The sequence below is a fragment of the Carcharodon carcharias genome, chromosome 18, assembly GCF_017639515.1.
Source record: "Carcharodon carcharias isolate sCarCar2 chromosome 18, sCarCar2.pri, whole genome shotgun sequence".
Taxonomy (NCBI): domain Eukaryota; kingdom Metazoa; phylum Chordata; class Chondrichthyes; order Lamniformes; family Lamnidae; genus Carcharodon; species Carcharodon carcharias.
Window position 1 is genome coordinate 90386098 of NC_054484.1, and position 27904 is coordinate 90414001.

Below are 27904 nucleotides of genomic sequence, written 5' to 3' on the forward strand. Positions count from 1 at the left end.
CAGGTCATGTCTGGTTTAGCCAATGCTACCCATATAAATGTTAGTGGAGTACGGATATTAGGCTGTGATGGTCATTGCTCGGTTAACCCTTGCTCACTGCTATATTAACCCTTGCTCACTGCTACATTAACTCTTCCTCACTGTTACGTTAACTCTTGTTCACTGCTACATTAACCCTTCCTCATTGCTACATTAAACCGTCCTCACTGCTACGTTAACCCTTCCTCACTGTTATATTAACTCTTGCTCACTGCTACATTAACTCTTCCTCACTGTTATATTAACTCTTGCTCACTGCTACATTAACTCTTCCTCAGTGTTATATTAACTCTTGCTCACTGCTACATTAACTCTTCCTCACTGCTACATTAACCCTTGCCCACTGTACATTAACCCTTCCTCACTGCTACATTAACCCTTCCTCACTGCTACATTAACCTTTGCTCACTGCTCCATTAACCCTTGCTCACTGCTACATTAGCCCTTCCTCACTGCTACATTAACCCTTCTTCACTGTTACATTAACCCTTGCTCACTGCTACATTAACCCTTCCTCACTGCTACATTAAACCTTGCTCACTGCTATATTAACACTTGCTCACTGCTACATTAACCTTTCCTCACTGCTACATTAAACCTTGCTCACTGCTATATTAACACTTGCTCACTGCTACATTAACCCTTCCTCACTGTTATATTAACTCTTGCTCACAGCTACATTAACCCTTCCTCACTGTTACATTAAACCTTGCTCACTGCTACATAAACCCTTCCTCACTGTTACATTAATCCTTCCTCACTGCTACATTAACCCTTTCTCAGTGCTACATTAACCCTTGCTCACGGCTACATTAACACTTGCTCACTGCTACATTAACCCTTCCTCACTGCTACATTAACTCTTGCTCACTGGTACATTAATTCTTCCTCACTGTTACATTAACTCTTGTTCACTGCTGCATTAACCTTTCGTCACTGCTACATTAACCCTTGCTCACTGCTACATTAACCCTTCCTCACTGTTACATTAACCCTTCCTCACTGCTACATTAACTCTTCCTCACTGTTACATTAACCCTTCCTCACTGCTACATTAACTCTTCCTCACTGTTATATTAACTCTTGCTCACTGCTACATTAACCCTTCATCATTGCTACATTAAACCGTCCTCACTGTTATATTAACCCTTGCTCACTGCTAAATTAACCCTTCCTCATTGCTACATTAACCCTTCCTCACTGTTACATTAACTCTTGTTCACTACTACATTAACCCTCCTCATTGCTATATTAACCGTTCCTCACTGTTACATTAACTCTTGCTCACTGCTACATTAACCCTTGCTCACTGCTACATTAACTCTTGCTCACTGCTACATTAACCCTTCCTCACTGTTACATTAACCCTTGCTCACTGTTATATTAACTCTTGCTCACTGTTACATTAACTCTTCTTCACTGTTACATTAACTCTTGTTCACTGCTACATTAACCCTTCCTCGCTGTTACATTAACCCTTCCTCACTGCTACATTAACCCTTGCTCACTGTTATATTAACTCTTGCTCACTGTTACATTAACTCTTCCTCACTGTTACATTAACTCTTGTTCACTGCTACATTAACCCTTCCTCACTGTTACATTAACCCTTCCTCATTGCTACATTAACCCTTCCTCACTGTTATATTAACCCTTCCTCACTGCTACATTAACCCTTCCTAATTGCTACATTAACCCTTCCTCACTGCTACATTAACCGTTCCTCACTGTTACATTAACTCTTGCTCACTGATACATTAACCCTTCCTCACTGCTACATTAACTCTTGCTCACTGCTTCATTAATCCTTGTTCACTGCTATATTAACCCTTGCTTACTACTACATTAACTCTTTCTCACTGCTATATTAACTCTTGTTCACCGCTATATTAAGATAAAGGCAAAATAAATCGGCTGCTGGAAATCTGAAACAAAATAAAAAGTGCTGGAAAATCTCAGCAGGTCTGACAGCATCTGTGGAGAGAAAGAGAGAGTTATGTTTCGAGTCTGTATGATTCTTCTTGAGAACTAAAGGGTAAACACCTTGTCAAGCACCAGGAGGGAAATGGAAAGCAATGAGGGTGAAGTAAACACCGGACTTAACACCGAATTCAACGTCTTCAGACCATGAACTCTCTCCTCCACCCTCACCCCTTTTTGCCAAATATTGTTTAATTTATATATATATATATATTTCGCCTATTTTTATTATTTTTAAACTTATTTCCATTTTTATTCATTTTTTACCGCCGCCTTTTAGTCCCTTTAGATCTCTTTTCCCACACCGTCCCCTCTCCCCACCCCACCCCCACTAGGGCCATCATTGTGCTTTCCACTCTTAATGTTACCATTAGCACCTCCTTTAGCCAGTATCACCACCAACACCTCATTGACCTTTTGTTTATGACATCTTTTGCAATTTCTCCTTTGCCTCCACCTAACACTGACCTTTTATCCAGCTTCACCTGTCCCATCCTCCCTTAAACAGTTTATATTTCACCACATTTTTACTTCTATTTAATTCAGAAGAACAGTCATACGGACTCGAAATGTTAACTCTCTCTTTCTCTCCACAGATGCTGTCAGATCTGCTGAGTTTTTCCACTACTATATTAGCCCTTGCTCGCTGTTATATTACAGCTTGCGCACCGCTACACTAACACTTGCTTACCGCTGTGTTAACCCTTGCTCACTGTAGAATTAGCTAATGCTCATGGCTGTATAAAACCGTGCTCACTGCTACATTAACCCTTGCTCACTGCTACACTAACACTTGCTCCCTGCTTTATTAACCCTTCCTCACTGCTATATTAACTCTTACTGACTGCTACACTAATGCTCACTGCTATATTGACTCTTCTCACTGCTACATTATCTTGTGCTGACTGCTGTATTAACCCTTGCTCATTGCGGTGTTAACTAATGCTCAAGGCTATATAAATCATTACTCACTGCTAGAATAACTCTTGTTCAGCGCTATATTGACACTTATTCACTGCTATATTAACCCTTCTTCACTGCTATATTAATATTTAATCACTGCTAAATTAAAACTTGCTCACTGCTTTATTAACCCTTCCTCACTGCTTTATTAACTCTTGCTTACTGCTATATTAACCCTGGATTAACCCTTGCTCACTGCTATATTAACTTTTGCTCACTACTGTATTAATCTTTGCTCACTACGGAATTAAATAATGCTCGTGGCTATATTAACCTTTGCTAACTGCTATATTAACCTTTGCTCACTACTACATTAACACTTGCTCTGCTACATTAACCTTGCTCATTGCTTTATTAATCCTAGCTTATTGTTATTGTAAACCTTGATCAAACCTTTGCTCACTGCGGGTATTAAATAATGCTCACGGCTATATTAATCCTTGCTCAGTGCGATATTAACCTTTGTTCACTGCTACGTTATCACTTGCTCGGCTTCACTAACCTTGCCTACTGCTGTATTAATCCATGCTCATTGCTATTTTAATTCTTGATCACGGCCGTATTAACCAATGCTCACTGTCTCATTAACCCTTGCTTAATGCTTAATTTAACCCTTGCTCACTGCTGCATTGACACTTGCTCACTGCTATATTAACACTTGCTCATGGCGAATATTAACCCTTCCTTAGCTGTATTAAGCTTTGCTCAATGCTGTATTAACCATTGTTCACTGCTTTATTCACGCTTGCTCAGTGCTATATTAAACCTTGCCCATCAGCTATATTAACCCTTGCTCATTGTTGTATTAAGCCTGGCTCATTGCTGTATTAACACTTTCTGACTGATATATTAACACCTGCTCACTGCTGTATTAAGCCTTGCTCCATGCTATACTAACACTTGTTCACTGATATATTAACTGTTGCTCATTTCTATATTAACCCTTGCTAACTGCTGTATTAACACTCGCTCACTGCTGTATTAACCCTTGTTCACTGCTATATTAACCTTTGTTTACTGCTAGATTAACCTTTGCTCACTGCTATATTATTTGATGGCTGCTATGTTAATATTTGCTCACAGCCGTATTAACCCTTGTTCACTGCTAAATTAACTCCTACTCACTGCTATATTAATGGTCGCTCACCGCTATATTAACGTTTGCCCAATGCTATATTAACCATTGCTCACTGCTATATTAACGGTTACTCACTGCTATATAAACCCTTGCTCACTGCTACATTAACCCTGGCTCACTGCTACATTAACCCTGGCTCACTGCTGCATGAACCCTTGTTCACTGCAATATTAACTCTTGCTCACTGCTATTATAACCCTTGTTCTCTGCTATATTAACCCTTGCTTACTGCTGTGTTAACCCTGGTTCACTGCTATATTAACCCTCGCTCACTGCTGTATTAACCCTCGCTCACTGCTGCATGAACCCTTGCTCACTGCTGCATTAACCCTTGCTCACTGCTATATTAAGGCTTGCTGACTGCTATATTAACCCTTGCTCACCGCTGTATTAACCTTCGCTCACTGCTGTACTAACCCTTGCTCACTGCTGCATGAATCCTTGCTCACTGCTGTATTAACCCTTGCTCACTGCTGTATTAAGGCTTGCTGTCTGCTATATTAACCCTTGCTCACCGCTGTATTAACCCTTGCTCATTGCTGCATGAACCCTTGCTCACTGCTGCATAAACCCTCGCTCACTGCTGTATTAATCCTTGCTTCCCTTTATATTAACCCTTCCTCAAAGCTATATTAACCCTTGCTAACTGCTGTATTAACACTCGCTCACTGCTGTATTAACCCTTGTTCACTGCTATATTAACCTTTGTTTACTGCTAGATTAACCCTTGCTCACTGCTATATTATTTGATGGCTGCTATGTTAATATTTGCTCACAGCCGTATTAACCCTTGTTCACTGCTAAATTAACTCCTACTCACTGCTAAATTAACTCCTACTCACTGCTATATTAATGGTCGCTCACCGCTATATTAACGTTTGCCCAATGCTATATTAACCATTGCTCACTGGTATATTAACGGTTACTCACTGCTATATAAACCCTTGCTCACTGCTACATTAACCCTGGCTCACTGCTACATTAACCCTGGCTCACTGCTACATTAACCCTGGCTCACTGCTGCATGAACCCTTGTTCACTGCAATATTAACTCTTGCTCACTGCTATTATAACCCTTGTTCTCTGCTATATTAACCCTTGCTTACTGCTGTGTTAACCCTGGTTCACTGCTATATTAACCCTCGCTCACTGCTGTATTAACCCTTGCTCACTGCTGCATGAACCCTTGCTCACTGCTGTATTAACCCTTGCTCACTGCTATATTAAGGCTTGCAGACTGCTATATTAACCCTTGCTCACCGCTGTATTAACCTTCGCTCACTGCTGTATTAACCCTTGCTCACTGCTGCATGAACCCTTGCTCACAGCTGTATTAACCCTTGCTCACTGCTGTATTAAGGCTTGCTGTCTGCTATATTAACCCTTGCTCACCGCTGTATTAACCCTTGTTCATTGCTGCACAAACCCTCGCTTGCTGCTGTATTAACCCGTGCTCACTGCTGTATTAACCCTCGCTCCATCTATATTAACCCTTGCTCGCTGCTGTATTAACCTTCACTCGCTGCTGTATTAACCCTCGCTCACTACTGCAAAAACCCTCGCTCGCTGCTGTATTAACCCTAGCTTGCTGCTGTATTAACCCTCGCTCACTGCTGCACAAACCCTTGCTCGCTGCTGTATTAACCCTCGCTCGCTGCTGTATTAACCCTCGCTCACTGCTGTATTAACTCGCTCACTGCTGTATTAACTCTCGCTCACTGCTGTATTAACCCTCGCTCACTCTGTATTAACCCTCGCTCACTGCTGCATAAACCCTCGCTCGCTGTTGCATTAACCCTCGCTCGCTGCTGTATTAACCCTTGCTCACTGCTATTAACCCTCGCTCACTGCTGCACAAACCCTCGCTCACTGCTATTAAACCTTGCTCACTGCTGCACAAACCCTCACTCGCTGCTGTATTAACCCTAGCTTGCTGCTGTATTAACCCTCGCTCACTGCTGCACAAACCCTTGCTCGCTGCTGTATTAAGCCTCGCTCGCTGCTGTATTAACCCTCGCTCGCTGCTGTATTAACTCGCTCACTGCTGTATTAACTCTCGCTCACTGCTGTATTAACCCTCGTTCACTGCTGCATAAACCCTCGCTCGCTGTTGCATTAACCCTCGCTCGCTGCTGTATTAACCCTCGCTCACTATTAACCCTCGCTCACTGCTGCACAAACCCTCGCTCACTGCTATTAACCCTTGCTCACTGCTGCACAAACCCTCACTCGCTGCTGCATTAACCCTCCCTCGCTGCTGCATTAACCCGCGCTCGCTGCTGTATTAAACCTCACTCACTGCTGCACAAACCCTCGCTCACTGCTGCACAAACCCTCACTCACTGCTGTATTAACTCTTGCTTGCTGCTGTATTAACTCTCACTCACTGCTGCACAAACGCTCGCTCGCTGCTGTATTAATCCTCACTTGCTGCTGTATTAACTCTCGCTCGCTGCTGTATTAACCCTCGCTCGCTGCTGTATTAACCCTCGCTCACTGCTGTATTAACTCTCGCTCGCTGCTGTATTAACCCTCGCTCACTGCTGCATAAATCCTCGCTCGCTGCTGTATTAACTCTTGCTCGCTGCTGTATTAACCCTCGCTCGCTGCTGTATTAACCCTTGCTCGCTGCTGTATTAACCCTCGCTCCCTGCTGTATTAACCCTCGCTCACTGCTGTATTAATCCTTGATCACTACTGTATTAGTTATCGCTCACTGCTATACTAACCCTTGCTTCCTGCTATATTAACCCTTCCTCATTGCTGCATTAACACTTGGTCACTGCTTATATTAAGTCTTGCTGACTGATTTGTAAATTTCCCTCCTACCCAGTTCAGATGTGGTAGCCCAGCTCCCTTGTTATGTTAATAGGATAAAGTGGCACAGTGAATCACACAGGGTGTTCTCCTCTGCTATCACTGACAATAACAATAGGCAGTAATGTATTGGCTGCACGGTTCACACCACAGATCATTTACTCTTCCATTCGCGCCACACAAGTGTCAGGCAATGACCATCTCCATAAAGAGAGAATCCAACATCTCCCCTTGACCATTCAATGGCATTACCATCACTGAATCCCCAACTACCAACATCCTGGGGTTGCCATTGACCAGAAACTGAACTGGACTAGCGATAAAGAGCAGCTCAGAGGCTAGGAATACTGCTGCGAGTAACTCACCTCCTGACTCCTCAAAGCCTGTCCACCATCTACAAGGCACAAGTCAGGAGTGTGATGGAAAACTGTCCTGGATGAGTGCAGCTCCAACAACACCCAATAAGCTTGACACCATCCAGGACAAAGCAGCTCACTTGATTGGCACCACATCCACAAACATTCACTCCCTCCACGACCAATGCACAGTAGCAGTAGTGTGTATCATCTACAAGATGCACTGCAGGAATTCACCAAGGCTCCTTCGACAGCATCTTCCAAACCCATGGCCACTACCATCTAGAATGACAAGGGCAGATGCATGCGAACACCACCACCTGGAAATACCCCTCCAAACCTGGCTTCAAACCATCCTGACTTGGAAATATATCGCCGTTCCTTCACTGTCGCTAGGTCAAAATCCTGGAACTCCCTCCCTAACAGCACACCGGGTGTACCTACACCACATGGACTGCAGCGGTTGAAGAAGGCAGCTCACCACCACCTTCTCAAGGGCAACTAGGGATGGGCACTAAACGCTTGCCTAGCCAGTGATGCCCACATCCTGTGAGTGAATAAATTAACAGAACACATCAGTCTGTTGGCCTGATACTGGGTCTCGGATTTACCCATTCTGGAGCAGTACACCTTCACTGTGGCTAGTTCACGCTCCAGGGACAAGTGTGGTCCCCATGGAGTGTGAACTATATCTATGATTTCTTCCCAGCTGGGAAGGGGTGGGGAAGGGAATGGGGAAAGTTAGCTTCTGTCCCAGGAGCACACGGTCGTGCATCCTCCCACGTAGAGGTTCATAGCTCAGGGAGACAGAGAACAGAGGAATGGTGCAAAAAGGGCAGGCACTAATTACTCAAATCTTCAGAAGGTTTTATGGAAAGTTATATTCGCCAATAGCATCACTGGTGCTGGAACAAGACGACAAAAGCTTTATTTCTGTAATTAATCTCTACTCAGCAAGCTGGAGAAGCTCGTGAATTCAGAATCCTTCCAGTGTATGCGATTAAACTTGTGATTGATTCAGCGCCATTGGAAATAATTCAAGGAATATCATGGATTTGTTTGCACAAATAACAGAGTAACTTTTTCTCATAAGCTGGAAATGTAATTTTGCTTTCAAACTTGAACTCCACTTCCATCAATAAGCCCAGCATTAATTATGTTTAATATAGAAAAAGGATGTGGACACTTTTTATCTGTAGTGAAGGCCAGTTTAACTAAGATTGATAGGAAAATTATGAGCAAGTTCTGGGCTATTAGACAACAGATGCTTGTTGAGAAGCATTCACATTACGATCAAATAACTTTATTGCACAGTATAAACCATCATTATAAAGAATGTTAATATTCTGGATCTTCTCCATCTTTGGTTTGTGGGAGGGATTACACAATCATAGAAAGGTTATAGCCCAGAAGGAAGCCTTTTGGCCCATCGTGTCCGTGCTGGCTCTCCAAAGGAGTGATTCCCCTCGTGCCACTCCGCATAGCCCTGCACATTTTTCCGTTTCAGGTAATAATCCAATTCCCTCTTGAATGCCTTGAATGCCACACTCTCAGGCTGTGTATTCCAGATCCTAACCACTTACTGCATGAAAAAGATTTTCCCCCTGTCGCCATTGCTTCTATTGCCAATTACTTTAAATCTGTCCCCTCTGGTTCTTAACGTTCCCACCAATGGGAACAGTTTCTCTCTATCTCTCTGTCCAGACCCCTCATGATTTTGAACACCTCTATCAAATCTCCTCTCAACCTTCTCTTCTCCAAGGGATACAGTCCCAATTTCTCCAATCAATCTACGTAATTGAAGTTCCTCACTCCTGAAGCCATTCTCATGAATCTTTACTGCACCCCCTCTAATGCCTTCACGTCCCTCCTGAAGTGTGGCACCCAGAACTAGAGGCACTGTTAAAGTTGAGGCCAAACCAGTGTTACTTGGAGTGTATTATATGTTTAGAGAGATAGCCTTCCTGCCTCTAGCCCTTGTGCTGATGCATTTGTTTTGTCTTCGAGAAGTGTGTGGTGAGGATATTTGTCATCCGATGGCCTCAATTATCTAGTAGCAATGAATGAGCCTCAACCTAAAGACTGGCATTGATTGGCAGTTGTAGGTTTGGAATCAAAAATTTCTTTGGGTAGTTGTGATCAGGCAAACATGGTGAAGAGCATCAATAGACTATTGACCTTGGTTCCAACACTGAGAGAGAAACTGAAAAAGTTTGAATAAAGTTCAACAATACACCAAGAATTAACCCAAAATATCCTCTTTCCTTCCAAAAGATAGGTATGAAACTGCACTTCCCTCTATTTGACATTGCCTGCAAGGTGCTTTGAGTGAAGATTATGCTCATGTTTACTTGCAGCTTCTCAATGTTACAATGAAAACTGAAAGTCAATATCGGAAAAAGATAATTAGGCTATGTTAGTTGGGCTGACAGGAGAAGCCATGCATGAAAATGGTTAAGTGATACTGTCACAGGCCTCATGTAGGGTTGGGATTACTAAACCCTTCAATTCAGATCAATTAAATATTGAGCTAAATTCCATTAATGAAATGCCGATGCACAGGACGTGAGAGGAGTTTCTAGCGGTCCTGATAATATTGCAGCAATTCCTGGCCTACGCTGTGCAGCAAATATGGAACCATTTACTATAATGAAAGAAATCACAGATGGATTTAAACTTTGCAAAACAGGCAGGTACTGAGAAATATGTTTCGCAAAGAAATCTGTGTATAGAAGGAAGCAAAACTAATAACATGGGTGGGAGGTTTTGAGAAGCATGATAAATAATGAACTCTCTCAAAGGTTCAGGGAGAAATCTGAGTTGACCAATACTGTCTGATTTAGTCATCAATTACATTGGTTTAATTGACATCACAAAGGGTTGGAAAGAAAGATTTTTGAACATTTCTGCCTTTGAGGGGAGAGAGTCACATTTCCCCAACCCACAATTATATCCTTATAATGAGGATGAAAACTTTTCTATTTGTGACATTACCTGAACTTTGGGAGGATGATTCAGTAATGATCAAATGAAGCAATCTAGAACGTACCTGCCTTAATATACAGGGGGTGACATACTGAATCTCTGACTCACTAGAAATGGTTCTCAGCCGCGTGTATTATACATTATAGAATCAGAAAAAGAAGCAACATAAAAGGGGGCCATTTGGCCCATCGTGCCTGTGATGGCTCTTTGAAAAGGCTATCCAAATAGTCCCACTTCCCTCCTCTTTCGCTATAGCCCTGCACATTTTCCTGCTTCCGATCATTATCCATGAGCTTTATAAATGCAAATTGTTGTCATTACTTTGGCAGGATTTTGGTGCTGATATGGGAGCAAGAAGAGAGGCGAACAGGCACAGGGTTTCCCGCCACTAACAGGCATGCTGATTCCACAACATGATCCCGACTCCTGGTGATTCTCCTGGAGGCTGGTTAAGGCCTGGATTTGCTGTCCGCCCACAAGGCACAAGGGCAGGCTGTTAACTGAATTAAAAGGCCCAAGGACATTGATCATATATGTTCCAGGCAGCCTGCAGGCTCCCAGATGCATCGGGAGTATGAGTGATGCTCAGAGGCAACCTCTCAATGGCAGACCTGGGGTGCTAGCACACTTGGATTGCTCTGAGGCCTCACTGCAGCCTCCATATCCACCTGGCTACAGCTGTGACCACAGACTGCCCTGTGAAAGGGTTTGCCCTCTGCAATGATGGCCTGGCAGCTTCGGCCCTTTCTTTTCTTCAGTTTTGTCAATATTTTTTATGTTCATTCACAGGGTGCGGGCTTCGCTGGCTGGGCCAGCATTTATCACCCATCCCTAATTGCCCTCGAGAAGGTGGTAGGTGAGCTGCCTTCTTGAACTGCTGCAGTCCTTGTGGTGTAGGTACACCCACTGTGCTGCTAGGGAGGGAGTTCCAGGATTTTGGAGTTCTAGGAGTCCCAGGATGTGCTGAGAACGTGTCTTAAGACGGTGACACCCGCTCTCTCCCTTAGCTGCAATGGCAGGCTCCAGCTCCTTCAGTTCAAGGTGAGGGGCAGGAGGTTTAGGGAGGATGTGAGGAAAAGTTTTTTTTACCCAGAGGGTGGTGACGGTCTGGAATGCGCTGCCTGGGAGGGTGGTGGAGGCGGGTTGCCTCACATCCTTTAAAAAGTATCTGGATGAGCACTTGGCACGTCATAACATTCAAGGCTATTGACCAAGTGCTGGTAAATGGGATTAGGTTGGTAGGTCAGGTGTTTCACTCGTGTCGGTGCAGACTCGATGGGCCGAAGGGCCTCTTCTGCACTGTGTGATTCTGTGATTTTGGAAGGCCTCATATTGGACCTCAAGCTTCAGGAGCCTGCCCGCCTTCCTTATTTGGCCCTCCGGCCACAATTTGGCCAATCCTGCAAAAAATCTCTGTCATGTACTGTTCCTGAAAAAGTGCAGGGTTGAGACCCACATTTCATCCCAATGTTGGGGTTCCCCCACCACAAAACCCTGCCCTAGTATCTCCCAACTGTTAAATGTTTCTGCCATTCTCTCTCTCAATATTTCAGCTTCCCCATATTTCAGTTGTGTTGGAGGCCCCTGATGCTCTTGAGAATATTTTTACCGGCTTGAATACATAAGTAGGTTTTGACAGGATAATGGACAGAAAATCGGTCCTTAAATTTTCACCACTGGGTCCGTCCTGTGCCTCAGTAGGATTCCCCTGATCTTTGAGAGTAACAGGAGTAACAGAGCATACCTGATAAACTGCCAAACAAAATCTACTGAAGAATATATCATGAAGCAAGCAAATCTTATACTGGGCTTTGGAATATTCTGGCTGCTCAAATAGGTTAAATAAGCAATGGTTAATTGTGATCTCTATGTTAACCTATAATTTCAGTTGCTCGTTTCTTCTGATAATTTTGTTAGTTACAGGAACTAACTGAGCTCTTTAAAAAGTCAAAGACCAGCAGGTCCTACTGATATCAACACCCAAATTAAATAACTCTCCCTCCTGCCCCCACTTTAAATTGTGATCATCCAAATACAGAAGGGACAGCCAGTCACACACGTCACTGGATAAGCCACACAGTGTATTTTTGATTGAATCGTGTGGCTCCTCTGTCAACTTAGCAGTCTCAGAGACAACTTAACTGCATACTTGCAACACATGCATTGACTTATGTTGCAGTGTTGATTCTGAAGGCCAGTTTTAAGCACTTTGGCACTGCGACTAAATTGAGGGCGTTTCCAGGAGACACAAGGGCAAAAATTTACATTGTGCCTTTGATGTAATATAACATCCAAGGCGCTTTGCAGGAGCATTATAAAACAAAGTATGACACAAGATATTAGGTCAGGTGATCAAAAGCTTGGTCAGAGGAGTATCTTAAAGGAGGAAAGTGAGATAGAGAGGCGGAGAGGTGTAGGAAGGCAATTCCAGACCTTAGAGCCCAGGCAACCAATGATGGAGCAATTTATATCAGGGATACACAAGAGCCCAGAATTAGATGAAGGCAGATATCTCAAGAGGGTCGTGGGGTTGGAGGGGGTAACAAAGATAGGGAGGGGTGAAGCCATGGTGTGATTTGAGAACAAGGATGAGAATCTTAAAATCAAGACCTTGCTTGACTGAGAGCCAATGTAAGTCAGCAAGCGTAGAGGTGATAGGGGTATAGGACTTAGTGCAAGCTAAGACATGTGCAGCAGAGTTTTGGGTGATAATTCAGCACTCCCTCATTGTTGAGGTCCTCACTGGGCTCTGTGCTCAATACCTGGAGGGGTGCTTGGGTCCGCAACCTACTGACAAGCGGGTAAGAGTTATGCCAGCTGAGTCAAAGTGACAATGCTGCTGGGCCTATAGCTTTCAATATCAGCAAGATATTCTGTATTCTGACCTTGTGTCCATCATGTGATTTGCTGCTTCAGTCAATTTGTCTCATTGCAGTGAATGACTGTATAGCAGCTCCAAGCCGAACCTTGAATAACACCTCAGCAAAATGACCATTATATGTTAAAGAATACAACTGATGTGCTTTTCTACATGCTTGGAAAGTAAAGATAGCAGAGATCTAAGAAATGGCAAAAAAAATCTCCTTACTAGCAATGATACTGAGTTGCAGACAGAAAGTTAGCTTTAACCTTTAAAAAGTACCGACGCTAAACTGTCATACTGGAATATCACTCAAACCTCAATACAAAAAACAATTAAACTGTGAACGGAATGAAAAATCAAAAGAACATAAGAATTAGGAGCTTGAGTAGATTATTTGGCCCTTTGAGCTTGCTCAGTCATTCAACAAGATCATGGCTGACCTTCTTCACCTCAACTCTACCTTCCCACACTATCCCCATATCTCTTAAATTCCTTAAGGCTCAAAAATCTATTGACCTGTCTTGAATGTACTCAATGAATGAGCATCCACAACTCTCTGGATTGAAAATTCCAAAGATTCATTGAGTGAAGAAATATCTCCTCATCAAAGTTCAAAATGGCCGACCCCCTTATCCTATAACTCTGGCATCATGATTTATTTTTCCCAGCCAGAGGGAATATCTATCTATCTGAAGAATTTTATATGCTTGGGTTCAATCATCTCTCGTTCTTCTAAACTCCAGACAATAAAGACCAGGCCTACTCAATCTTCCTCATCCCAGGGACCAGTCTAGTGAACTGCACTCCCTCTAGGATAAGTATGCCCTTCCTTAAGTAAGGAGACCAAAACTCCACACTGTACTGCAGATGTGGCCTCACAACTGTTCTGTATAACTGTGATTAAATTTATTTTACTTCTATAGTCTTTGTAATAAAAGCTAAGGTACTTTTTGCCTTCCCAACAGCTTGCTATCACAAAGGAAGATGGTTGCAGTGAATGACTCATCCGCAGGACCAGGATATCACTACAGGAGTCCCGCAGGGCAGTGTCCTGGGTCTAACCATCTTCAGCTGCTTCATCAATGACCTTCCCCCCATCATAAGTTCAATAGTGGGGATGTTCGCTGATGATTGCACAATTTGAAGCCAAGGGAGAATCTAACCATTGCCCCTTGACATTCAATGGCATTACCATCACTGAATCCCCCACTATCAACATCCTGGGGGTTACCATCGACCAGTTACTGAACTGGACTAGCCATATAAATACTGTAGTTTGAAGAGCAGGTTAGAGGCTGGGAATTCTGAAGTGAGTGACTCACCTCCTGACTCTCCAAAGCCTGTCCACCATCTAAAATGCAGACATCAGGAGCGTGATGGAATACTCTCCACTTGTCTGGATAAGTGCAGATCCAACAACACTCAAGAAGCTTGACACCACCCAGATCAAAGCATCCTGTTTGATTCGCACCCCATCCACAAACATTCACTCCCTCCACCACTGACGCACAGTGGCAGCAGTATGTACCATCTACAAGATGCACTGCAGCAACTTACCCAGCCTCCTTAGACAGCACCTTCCAAACCCATGAGTTCCAACACCTGAAAGGCAGTAGATACATGGGAACACCTCCACCTGCAAGTTCCCCTCCAAGCCACACACAATCCCAACTTGGTCCCCCTTGTCCTCACTTATCACCCCACCAGCCTCCGCATTCAAAGGATCATCCTCCGCCATTTCTGCCAACTCCAGCATGATGCCACCACCAAACACATCTTCCCTTCACCCCCCCTATCGGCATTCCGTAGGGATCGCTCCCTCCGGGACACCCTGGTCCACTCCTCCATCACCCCCTACTCCTCAACCCCCTCCTGTGGCACCACCCCATGTCCACGCAAAAGATGCAATACCTGCCCCTTCACTTCCTCTCTCCTCACCGTCCAAGGACCCAAACACTCCTTTCAAGTGAAGCAGCATTTCACTTGCATTTCCCCCAACTTAGTCTACTGCATTCGTTGCTCCCATTGTGGTCTCCTCTACATTGGAGAGACCAAACGTAAACTGGGCGACCACTTTGCAGAACACCTGCGGTCTGTCCGCAAGAATGACCCAAACCTCCCTGTCGCTTGCCATTTTAACACTCCACCCTGCTCTCTTGCCAACATGTCTGTCCTTGGCTTGCTGCATTGTTCCAGTGAAGCCCAACGCAAACTGGAGGAACAACACCTCATCTTCCGACAATCTCTTTACAGCCATCCGGACTGAATATTGAATTCAACAACTTTAGGTCGTGAGCTCCCTCCCCCATCCCCACCCCCTTTCTGTTTCTCCCTTCCTTTTCTTTTTTTCCAATAAATTATATAGATTTTCCTTTTCCCACCTATTTCCATTATAAAAAGAGAAAAAGAAAAAAAAATTATTTTTTTTTACATCTTTTATGCTCTCCCCACCCCCACTAGAGCTAAACCTTGAGTGCCCTACCATCCATTCTTAATTAGCACATTCGTTTAGATAACATCACCAACTTTAACTTTAACACCTATGTGTTCTTTTGTACTATTGTTGTTGACATCTTTTGATGATCTGCTTCTATCACTGCTTGTTTGTCCCTACAACCACACCCCCACTCCACCTCTCTCTCTCTCCCTCTCTCCGCCCCCCACACACACACAATAAACCAGCTTATATTTCAACTCTTTCTTGGACTCGAACTCAAGTTCTGTCAAAGGGTCATGAGGACTCGAAACGTCAACTCTTTTCTTCTCCGCCGATGCTGCCAGACCTGCTGAATTTTTCCAGGTAATTCTGTTTTTGTTTTTGTTTTTGGAAATATATCGTTGTTCCTTCACTGTCGCTGGGTCAAAATCCTGGAACTCCCTTCCTAACAGCACTGTGGGTGCGCCTACGTCACATGGACTGCAACGATTCAAGAAGGCAGCTCACCACCACCTTCTCAAGGGCAATTAGGGATGGGCAATAAATAATAGCCTGGCCAGTGACACTCCCACCCCGTAAACAAATAGAAATAATTATTAAATGCACAAAATCAGATACTCTATCAACTTGAGATCAATGAGCCACCGTTTTACATTAGACAGAAGCTCACAAGATAAAATGTTGGATCCTTCAATTGTAGTGAGTTACTCCACTTGAAAGATGCTGCTTGGCCAGGTAATCCTCTGAATGTGCAACGATATTGACAGAGCAATTTACCTTTTCTTTAAGAGTTGCAAGTAATGCTTGTACATGTGAATTTTCCTCCTTCATTTTCTCCAGTTCTAATTCCTTCTTTCTGTATTCCTCCTGCAGTGTGAGTAGTTGCTAATGAGAAACAACACTGATGTTATTCACAGAATCAAATGAGTGCTGCACAATTATTACACACTTCAGGTGTGAAATTTGACATTGCTTTTCATTTTTTATTCCACAATTAAAAAGGTTCCTCACCGGCACTGCTGAAATTGGACTTGGTCAGGATTGGTACACAGTTGGTATAATATCGGCAACCTGCTATACCACACGGCCACTGTTCAGCTCCATTAACTGAAGGCCTTTCTGTCTGTTTAGCATTCCCTTCCCAAGACCAATTTCAGAAATGGCCATTGTGAATGTTTCTGAATGTGGAGTAAAATGTGAAGGTTCTTTATGAAAGACAATATTGGAACTCATTGAAGTTTTAATCCAAATCATAAACTTATCCAGTAAAGACTGAGCCGCAGCTGTCATTACCAGGAGCAATTCCTGCTGGAAAATTCCATATTAACATACATCAGCTAAAATGTCAAATTATGATTGTATCCAGCAACACCTCTGTCACTGTCATGCTGAACATGCTGGATTATCGATATGGTCCAGATAGCAATGGTAATTTTTCCAAACCGTGATTCCTCAGTTTATAAATGAGTCACAGCAATGAGATGATGTCATTAACATTAATTGAAATTATGAAGTGACTGAGGTCAATGAACTGGAAAATGTTTAACAAAAGCTTGAGAATGTGTCTCAGGTTAAATTAGGTAACTAGTATAGAATGGATAATCCATTGTTGTGACAACATCTGGAGCGCCGTACATGACCATCAAAGCAGCAGGTCAGAAGGAGGCTACTTAGGGGACGAGGTGGGGGCGGTGTCTCACAAAACAGACCTCCCAGGGTCTGGAAGATTATTAAAGGTGCTGCATACTTCACATGCTACCAGACTCTGCTGGGCTGGGCTGGGGCGGGGCAGGAGGTTACTCAAGCTCGCACTCTTCTTTTACATACAGACTCGGGGAGGGCTGCAGCCGGACAGGATGTGAGTTGGTCCTCTGCCACCACCCCCTGATTCATGGTCCCTCAAAATCCTCCTACTGCACCCTGGCTGGCTAAACTCCAAGGGTTGAGGTAATGGAGCTGGTGCACATGCCAAATGATTTCCCTGCGCCATGTACAAGCAGATTATTAGTTAGTATAAATATACTTAGCCATCATCTTTTTTAACTGAGACATACAAGCACACACACACACTCTTGCCCGCACATGCACAACAGAGGCAAAATACTGCAGATAGTAGAAATTGGAAATAAAAACAAAACATGCTGGAAATAATCAGCAGATCAGGAAACAAATGTAGAGAGAGAAACAGAGGTGCTGCATGTATGTTGCAAGTCCTGCATTGCTCTCTGTGTGTTCACTTACCTGTTGCATGCCCTGCATTGCTTGTTGTTGAAACTGGAGCTGTTGATCCTTGGTGTGGCTTTCATCCATGCGCTGGAACATTCCCTGCTCCTGTTTAAGGAGCTCCACTTCATTCCGATAGGCATCCAGCTGCCACCTCAGACTGTCATTCTCCTCCTTCAGTGCACGCGCTTGGACAGCCAGAGCTAAAGTGGGGGAGAATGGAAGATGTTAACTACCTCCACTGTTCTTCGTCAGTACATACAGTACATGTCCATTCAAGTATCTCAGGAGTCCAATACTGAGACTCTAAGGAAAGGGTTAATTTTCAGCTTTTGCGTGCTAAGTAAGTTTTAATACTCAGTAGAAATTAAAGGTTACCAGACAGGCAATTTCATGGATAAGCATAGGAACTGGAAGAGACCATTTAGCCCCTTGTGCCTGTTCCAGCTTTGAAAAAGATCATGGCTGTTCTGTGAGCTAACTCCATATTCTTCCCTTTGCCCCATATCTCTGCCTTTGCCCCATAACTCTTCATAATCTTCACAAATCCTAACAACCTTGGATTTAAAATTAACAATTGATCTGGAATCAACTGCCATTTCCAGAAGAGAGTTCCAAACTTGTACCACCCTTTGCATGTCAAAGCTGTAGTATACACTTGCTCTGTGTTTGATTGTGAGTCTGCTAACTGATCTATGCTCACTGTGCTTGATTGGTTAAGCCTGGCTGTTGACTCAGCAAAGTAAACATATATATACACACACACACACATACAGAACAGGGGCTACCGGAAGCTGAGCTAGAAGACGTCTTAAATTATTATATAAACACTGGAAATAAAGTTCATGCACATTTAGAAATTAGTGTCATCTTGGCATTGCGTTGAGGAGAATCAAATTTATAAAATATACAATAGATTTTTTTTCTGAACTTCCCCTTCAAAGGTGTGGCTCTAATTTTTAGGCTTCTGCTCCCCTAGCCTGAGACTCAGCAACTTGCAAAAATCATTTCTCTTTAGTTATCCTATTAGTTTCCCTTAATATCTTAATATCTTTGATCAAATCACCCTTAATCTAAATTCTAACATGCAGCTCAAAACTATAGCCCCAGTTTGTATAATCTCTCCTCGTAATTTAACCCTTAGAGTCCTGGTATCATTCTGGTAAATCTACACTGCACTCCCTCCAAGGCCAATATACCATTCTAAAGGTCTGCTGCCCAGAACTAAGCTTGTAGCTGAACCTTTGTCCATACCCCCTTTGGATCTCTGAGCTGTCTTCTTTGGGGTTAACTCCTCCAAGGACACATCTGTGCAAGGCCAATGATAACACATCTGTCGGACAGTCCAGGGGCACTGCAACTGTATCCAGTTGAATGACTTGAGTGATAGCTCAGTCAAGATAAAGCCATAATGAAGTGAATGGGAATAATTCCAGTTCAAGCTGGAGTCCAGCTAATAGCTGAGGTATGCATTTGAAACATGCAGATCCTTGCATTGACAGAATGAAAAGTGAAGGGGTATTAAAACAGATACCCATAGGCCTCTTAAGCTGTTCCTCTCAAGCTCATAAACATATTGGAGTTTGAAATACTCCAGACAGCGTCACACTCCAGACAGAGACTCTCACTCAGAGCAGGTTGCACAGCCAGCCATAGCTCAATCCTTAGCCCTCACCCATTTCCAATTAATCATTTTAAAGACTGGAACGTAAAGCAGAAGGCCACGGAATATTTCAGCTATTCTAAGGTCTAATCACCATGGCAACAACTTTTGAGAAAGGTAGCTTTGGAAGGGATGGGAGAGTTTGAATGGTAATTTGCAAAGATAGCTCAACTATTGTATCCTTTAGCGTAGAGCCCTGGGCTAAATCCACCACAGTCATTACCCAAACAGTGCTTTAAATGCCAACGCTCACAGAAAATATCAAACACTTTGAGGAAAACATTACTGGATAGACAAATCACAAGCAGATGTATAAAAGCTGACTGATGGAAAAGATGTTGAATTCTTCAAAAGGCTGTGGCTAAAGCAGTTGAGGCCAATAGCACAATAGCCCTGCATGGCTTAAGCAATAATAAGTGATAAAGAAGAAGTACAAAACAATGGCCTGGATTCTTCACTGAACTTCCACCTGATTGGGATGGTAAACAGAGCAAAGCTGTTGTTAAGGTTTTGCCATCTCAAACCCATCATCCGCAGCTGGATTCTCCTCTGAATAATCCTGCGGTACTCTCCGAGCTGAGGAAGCCAGCTGGCTGCTCTGACATACTGAAGAGAGGTCAAGGGGCATGTTCAAACCAATTGGCTTCATTCCCTTCCAAAGATGCTCTAAACCTGCCATAACTAATTTGTCATTGCTATATCAGTGGCAGGAGGTGCTGCTGTAAAGTATCCCCAAGGTGAATATCACACTGAGGAGGCCATTTTAGTTCATATTTACTTCCTTGCTTAGACACCATGGCGGGGGGGGGGGGGGGGGGGGGGGGGGGCGCATTGTTGAGTCAGGCCTTTTTGCAACTAGTTTTACTCAACTCCATTCAGAGAACACTTTGCATGTGGATTTTCTGATGGGAATGCCTTAATCTGCATTTTATGAAGAGGAAGATGAACTCATGGAAGAAGTTGAAGGTCTTTAGGGTCAGGCCTCGCTGAAGTTGTCTCTTCCCGACAGGGAAATAAAAGTCAAGCTTTGTAAATTGTCGACTTCCTATTGCCTGCCTGCCAGAAGCAAGACCAGTTCAGACCGGTATTCTTATTTCCCAGTTTTTACTGTTTTTTTGTTCTGGGTTTACACTGTCACACTTAATCAAAGTGACTCCCATCATCAGCAGAGTCTATAGACCTATTCAATCTTAGCTAGACATCCTCACAGTGGTCACGGGAGGTGGAATAAGAAGGAAAGGATCCTACCAGGGTGACAAGAGAACAAATGGAACATTTCAGTGGTTGACTTAATAAATAAAATTGCCACTCAGAATTGAGCAATGTCATGTATAAATTTCAGTGCTGGTGCGTAGGTAAGTGGGCCATATGTCCCAACAATTAGCTGATCGAATCAAACAGCATGTTCCTTTGGCTTTTCGTAATAGACAGAGTACAGGCTGTGCTCAAAGAGCACATGCTCGCAAAACACAAAACATAACATCTACTGTTAGATGTGATTCAGTGACTGGGCAGCACCTGCTGAATAACCCTGAGTGTGCCAATAATTATACTAATAACCAATTTAAAATGATCAGTCAAGCTCATAATGTAGCTCATTTACATTAATCCCCTCTGGTAGCATAATCTCTGATCCCTCAGGCAATGGAAACTAGTCCACATGGACCAAGTGTTATCTACATTGCAATTGCTCCAAGGCCAATATACCCTCCTAAAGGTATGCTGCCCAGAACTAAGCTTACTAATCGGTCACTTACTAAGCTCCCTCCTGAAGACAAACTCACTCATGAACTCACATCCCTCTGCGACCAACATTCAGCAAGAAGTATAAAAAAGAATCAGTTCTCCCTTTCTCCAACACCATACACATCTTTCATACCAACTGCCTTTCCGATGGAATTTCCAAGCCTAAAACTCTTACCAAGTGCTCCTTGAGCGAGATAAGGTTGTGCAGTGGGTGACTGGAACCGTTCCATCCAGATTGTTAGAGACATAACTCCTGGATCCTTGACCACCTATCCACCTGATTACTGGTTGGTATCATCACTGACCTAATAATCCTGGTGAGACCGTGGGAACCCTCTGAAAGTGGTCATCTACTGAATTATTTGTAACTGTTGCTGTGGAAACCACCAATGTCCTTAGGAACTAATCCTGGCACCTTGATGCTGTGGCAAGTTGGCACAGCATCTATTGGTTCTGGGAAGCCTCTGCAATGTGTTAGAGGTTGTCCTAGTCATTTATTATTCCACTACATACATGGCAACACCACTGCTGCTGCCACAATCGATCGCTGCTTCCCAAGTCATTAATCTCTTGAACTCTGGATTTCTGAGATCTGGGTTCCTAGGCTCCTCAGATGAGAGTGATTGTATCTTCCACTTCTGTGGATGAATAACACTCTCAGTCACTTGGTAATACAGAACTTAGAAATTGCTGTAAAGAAAGACATGTTGCTGAAGCTTTTCATCATGAGGACAAATGCAAGAATGCCAAATTTCAAACAATCATAACAGTTCCTACTGAGGGAGAAAAGGGTGCTGATTGATTGGCTAATCGACTCTGATTGGCCCCAGGTGTTGCCATGGAGAAAGCAATGGGGAACTGTAGGCTACCCAAGGGTGACTCAAAATACTGTTGCGATCGTTTGAAATTTGGCATTCTTGTGTTTGTCCTGATGAGTGCAAGATGAAAAGCTTTGGCAGCACATCTCTCTTTCCAGCAGTAACACTCGCCCTCTAGAATCTCACTCATTGCCCCAGAAATGAGGCCTAAAGGTATTTTAACCCCTGATTCAGGCGGGAAGTGGCAGAGAATCATGTATGTTGCTGACAGAGGGTAAGTGGTGGGGCCAGCTGCTCGGTGGGAGGGAATCAGCCAAAGACATTTTTGACCCTCTTTGTCGCTCGGTTGAGCTAGATGGAAACTTTTTGCCACTTCCTGCTCGAGCTGCATGGTTGATATTACATTCGGATTTCGATGCCAATATGCATACACTTGAAAGGACCCTGTGAGCTTGGGTTGCAAGTTCTTGCTGCCTGCTCAGGAGGTCAGGTTAAAATTGGACCCTGACTCAAGAATAAATTATGAGGGATCTAGTGGTGGGGTGGAGGGGAGATTTTAAGAAACAAGGAGAATTAACTTGCATTTATATAGCACCTTTCAAAACCTCAGGATGTCCCAAAGCACTTAATAGCTAATAAAGTATGGCAATTTGCACACAGCAAGCTCCAGTAAAATAGCAATATAATAATCACCAAATAATCTGTTTCTAGTGACTCTGGTTGAGGGATAAATATTGCCAGGACACCAGGGAGAACTCACCTGATCTTCTTCAAAATAGTGCCATGGGATCTTTCACATCCCCCGTGAGTGCGGTTGAATGCCTCATTTAAAGGCGGCACCTCTGACAGTGCAGCACTCCCTCAGTCCTACACTGGAGTGTCAGCCTAGACTTCTGTGCTTAAGGATGTAATGGTGGAACTGTATAAAACGCTGGTTAGGCCACAGCTGGAATTTTGTGTACAGTTCTGGTCACCACATTACACTAAGGACATAATAGCTCTGGAGAGAGTACAGAGGAGATTTACAAGAATGTTGCCAGGGCTCAAAAACTGCAGCTACGAGGAGAGATTGGATAGCCCAGGATAAAGGCAAAATACTGCGGATGCTGGAAATCTGAAACAAACACAAAAAAGTGCTGGAAAAAACTCAGCAGGTCTGACAGCATCTGTGGAGAGAAAAACAGTTAATGTTTCGAGTCTGTATGACCAATCTGAAGGAGTCATACAGACTTGAAATGTTAACTCTGTCTCTCTCTCCACAGATGCTGTCAGACCTGCTGAGTTTTTCCAGCACTTTTTGTTTTTGTTTTGGATAGCCTAGGGCTGTTTTCCTTAGAACAGAGGAGGCCGAGGGATGGTCTAATTGAGGTGTACCAAATAATGAGGGGCCTAGATAGGGTAGACAGGAAAGACTTGTTTCCCCTAGCTGAGGGGTCAATTACCAGCTGGCATAGATTTAAGGTGATTGGTAAAAAGATTAGAGGGAACATGAGGAAAAACTTTCACCCAGAGGGTGGTGGGTGTCTGGAATTCACTGCCTGAGTTGGTGGTTGAGACTGAAATGCTCAACTCATTTAAGAGGTACTTGGATCTGCACCTGAAGTGCTGGAACCTGCAAGGATATGGACCAGGTGCTGGAAAGCGGGATTAAAATGAACGGTTAATTTCTTTTTGGCTGGCGCAGACACGATGGGCTGAATGGCCTCTTTCTGCACCATGACTTTTCTATGGTTCTAAGGGCTCTCGAAACCACAACCTTCTGACTCAGAGGTGAGAGTGCTGCCAACTGAGCCACAGCTGGCACTGCCTGGTCCCTGTCCCACTGGCTGGTTTCCACCACGCCGGCAGGATTAAAATCTAATTTCTCCACAGGCAACAATTTGAAATTTTAGAACATTGAATTGAATCATTTTTACAGAACAGTGGATGTGTCAGCATTTCTTTTCAAATGATTAAAAACAGATTAAAAATACGTTCATCATTGTTTTTGTACAACGAAGCTCATGGGGAATGATCAGCGAAGAATGTATTTTTTTAATGGGAAATGGCCTTCATTACACATTAAAGGACATTAATCATTTATTGTGTACACAGAGGCAATTGAAGAGATTTTGTGGCTGACCTCCACCAGGAGAATTATACTCTCTATACCACTCAGGGTCAACACTCCCTTAATTTTTTTTTTTGCAACTGGATCCTTCCAGGCAACATCTGATGACCTTTGCTGCATATGTCAAGCAGCAACTCAGCATTATAAAATGAAGGTGACTGATGGCCCCTCAGTTCCTACCCTTCACAGCGCAACCAGAGAGTGGGAGCAAGTTATCCAATTCCACAGCCTGGCAGGCTTACCATAGGTGCAAGCAAAAAAAGCATATGGCACTCAAAACCCCAAATGATAACCCCCTCAATCTGACGTTTGGCAAAAGTTGTCATTCTGTTAATGTGCAGATAATCTGCCTTTACGATAACTGTTTTTCAATGGTAGCAGCACCCCCTGTGGCTAGCAATGGAAGTTGAGAGAGCGGCTGTGAGTTCAGATGAGGCTTGAAAGTTCTTTTTGCGTGAGGGGCTTTCTCTGGCACTCAAGGTGCTAATTGAAAGAAGATGCTAACTGAAGTAAGGAGGCTCCATCAGTGGGACACAGTGTGTACTTGGCTTTACTGTGGTTACCTCTGTGAGACCATTGAAGCTGCTCCTACACTTGGGTGATGGAGTTATCACTGAGAGCTCCTGCTCCCTGTTTCCACATAGTCTGAACTACCTTCTCATTGGGCCTTCTGATCTCAATACTTAACATTTGATCTCTTTTAGCCCTTATAGTAAAACCTCCAAGGATGTATCTGAGGGTTTAGGAATCTTTCTTGCTATTGTTCCCTCACACAGACGGTAGCTGCGCTATATTCTCCCGGATAAAGCATCCGAAAGTATTTTATATACCTCTGTCCAAGCAATCACGGCAGCACTGTTCCTAACTCACTCTGAATGACGGCATGGGAGGAAACAGAAATGGATTAAGGGTGGAGTCATAAAAGCGGGTGGGGCAGATAACTGGTTTGAGAGCCAGAAAGCTGCGGGCCTCAAGATAGTATCCAATCACTGTGAAGAAAAAGAGTGGAGATTTTCTCAGCCTCCATTTTGTTGTTGTACTTTAAAGGTACCATATAAATGTAAGTTGTTGTTGTTAGTGCTTGCCTCCCTCTCTCATCATGAAGTGGGCCTAGGTCCAGCGATGCCAACCCTGGTTGGATGCAGCTCTGCAACATGATATTCATGATGTGGCCTCTTGTTAACAATCACCTTGTCGAGTCAAACAACCTTCCTTCACTGTCTCTTGTAATTTATATAACTAATGAATGAAAAGGTTCATAGAAAATGAAAATGAAAAGTCCATTCTTTTCCATACCCTGTGACTTTCCTCCTGGGCTGCCCGATATAATGTCCTGGAGATTTAACTCTGGAGATTCCAGGGAAGCCCCAGAGGATTGATGATCCTGATGCCTAGTCCTTCAGGCTTCCCTTCAAAATGGGTGGTTGCTGAGGGTTGAGGGATAAGAATGAGATGGAAGGGTCTGGTTATGTCTCCAGGCTGAAAGTGGGGAGAGGTGCAGGGCTCCGTGCCGCTAGGGACTCCACCCAACGCACTCGTTCTGGCAACTGGGCTGTAGCTGCACCTGCTGCTGGACACCCGGTGGAAGGGTTGCCCCCTCTACAATCATGGCCAGGCAGCTGTGGTGGTTTTTAAATCAATTTTTAAAACCTGCTTTCAGAGGGCATCTCCATGGTGTGGCAAGTGAACTCCCGAGCCAGAAATTAGCCAATCCTGCAAAAATCACGTCACGTGACTATTCCTGACACGGTGCGGGGTCAGGACTCACATTTGACCCGGACATTGAGGCCCCAACCCCAAAAGGAAAATCCAGCCACTGACGTAATGAATCTTTTACCCCTTTCTTCCTCTGTTTTGTACCCAGGAATTGAACATCTTTGGGGAGACTTTTACTTTTACCACACTAAAGTCATGCAAAAGCACGTCTGTGAGCTCAACATTGCCTCTGGATTATGAAGTCTTTTTAATTAAAATGTCATCTTTTTGCCTGTAGCACCATTAACTCTACAACAGCAGGCCTAACACGGAATGTTGAAAGGCTCTGCTATTCACATAAAGATTGCATTTATACTGCAGTTTTCAGCCAAGTAAAGTACTTGGCAATGTAGTGAGAGGTACAGCTTGAAAATCAGCACCTCCTTTGAGTGGTTTTTTTCTTACTCATTCAGGGGACGTGAACATCGCTGGCATTGCCCATCCCTAGTTGCCCTTCAGAAGGTGGTGGTGAGCTGTCTTCTTGAACCATTGCAGTCCATGTGGTGTAGGTACACCCACAGTGCTGTTAGGGAGGAAGTTCCAGGATTTTGACTCAGCGACAGTGAAGGAACGGTGATATATTTCCAAGTCCGGATGGTGGTGGTGTTTCCATCTATCTGCTGCCTTTATCCTTCAAGATGGTAGAGGTCGTGGGTTTGGAAGGTGCTGTCAAAGAGCCTTGGTGAGTTGTTCCAGTGCATCTTGTGGATGGTACAACACTGTGCAGCATAAGGATGGCCCTAGAGTGGAACTCAAAACGCTGTGATAAGTTAGTTACCTGGGGAACTAGCTAAATTTAAAACTCTCACACTTCCTTGTTGCTGCAATTACAGCTTTATCTAATGACTTGAATGTCCAAGTGATTAGTAATACAAGGTGTAATTATAGTGAGGGCAGATGTTAGCCAGTTTAATGAGAAACTGCAATTTGTAAAACAGACTGTTGGCGCAGATATTAGCACACTTGACATGGTTTTGGAAACAAGACTCCAGTATTTTTCACACGCCATGACCTGTGTGGAAAGAGGAATATACTAAAACCAAAAGAGTCAAAATGCAACATGCCCTTTCATTCGGTCACCCTTGCCTTGACTAAAGTAGGCAGGTCCTACAAACAGCTCGTTGCGGAATTAGCACTGCAGCTACTATCCCCTGTGTGTACTCTCACCTCAGGAGACTCCAATAAAACAGCCTCTTGTTGTAAACTAACCCTATACCTGCTGGCAGATGATTACCACACATCAGGAATTTATAGCTGCTGAAGATTTTTCTGAAATAAAACAAATCCATGTATGTCAAGGAAAGGAGCAAGAACAAAAGGAGTGAAAGAAAGAATGAGCGGCATCCATATAGCCTGTACTGCCCTCAAGTATGTTTTATTTATTTAGCGATTGCAAATCCCTGAAGATGAGTCACAGCCTCCTCATTTGTTGAGGTTAAGGTGCACGTTCACAATTTAGTCTGTAGAGGGGACACCTCTTGGGTAATGTGCAGCAGTTCTTGTGTCTCTCCTGAAATGAATAAGTACTGAGACCCCAGCGGTAGAGGTTGGCTGAACAGGGGCCCTGGCCCATCCTGAATCTGTTTAACAAGGACCACTCTGGCCGCAGTAGTTCAAAGCCTGCCATTCAACACATGGGGTTTGGCAGAAGGAACTTGTGAGTGACTTCCCATGTTTCCCGTTCCTTGGTCCAGAGAATGTCTGCTGGTAGATCTTACTCAGGAAGGGTTCTCCATATGGGGTGCCGAGATGGACGGCGGGCAGTAGGTGGGTTGAACAGGTCACCGTGGAGTGGTAAGTGAGGTGCAGCTTTTCTTTGCCCTTTCACAGCCTCTAACACCATCCTCTTCTCACTCAGTAGCTCTTAGAGAATTGGGAACTTTTCACATGGTTCCTTTCTCACTCTGGACAGCAACTGTCCATGAAAAGCTTCACCATTATCACCCACCTTGCTCCTTCACACTGCCAGCACGGACAGGAGCCCTCCCACACAGGTACTGTACTTTACACA

At 43.8% G+C, this 27904-nt stretch overlaps 1 protein-coding gene across 4 annotated transcripts in view; it reads right to left on the reverse strand.

Moving 5' to 3' along the window:
* The window catches only part of enox1 (ecto-NOX disulfide-thiol exchanger 1), a 303520-nt gene that overhangs the window by 32343 nt on the left and 243273 nt on the right, over positions 1–27904 (reverse strand). For all 4 annotated transcript variants that reach the window (XM_041211429.1, XM_041211428.1, XM_041211431.1 and 1 more), the window contains 2 exons: positions 17820–18004; positions 16356–16463 (listed from right to left, as the gene is read on the reverse strand). In XM_041211429.1, coding sequence (XP_041067363.1) covers positions 16356–16463; positions 17820–18004 — 293 coding nt within the window. The remainder of the gene's footprint in view (positions 1–16355; positions 16464–17819; positions 18005–27904) is intronic.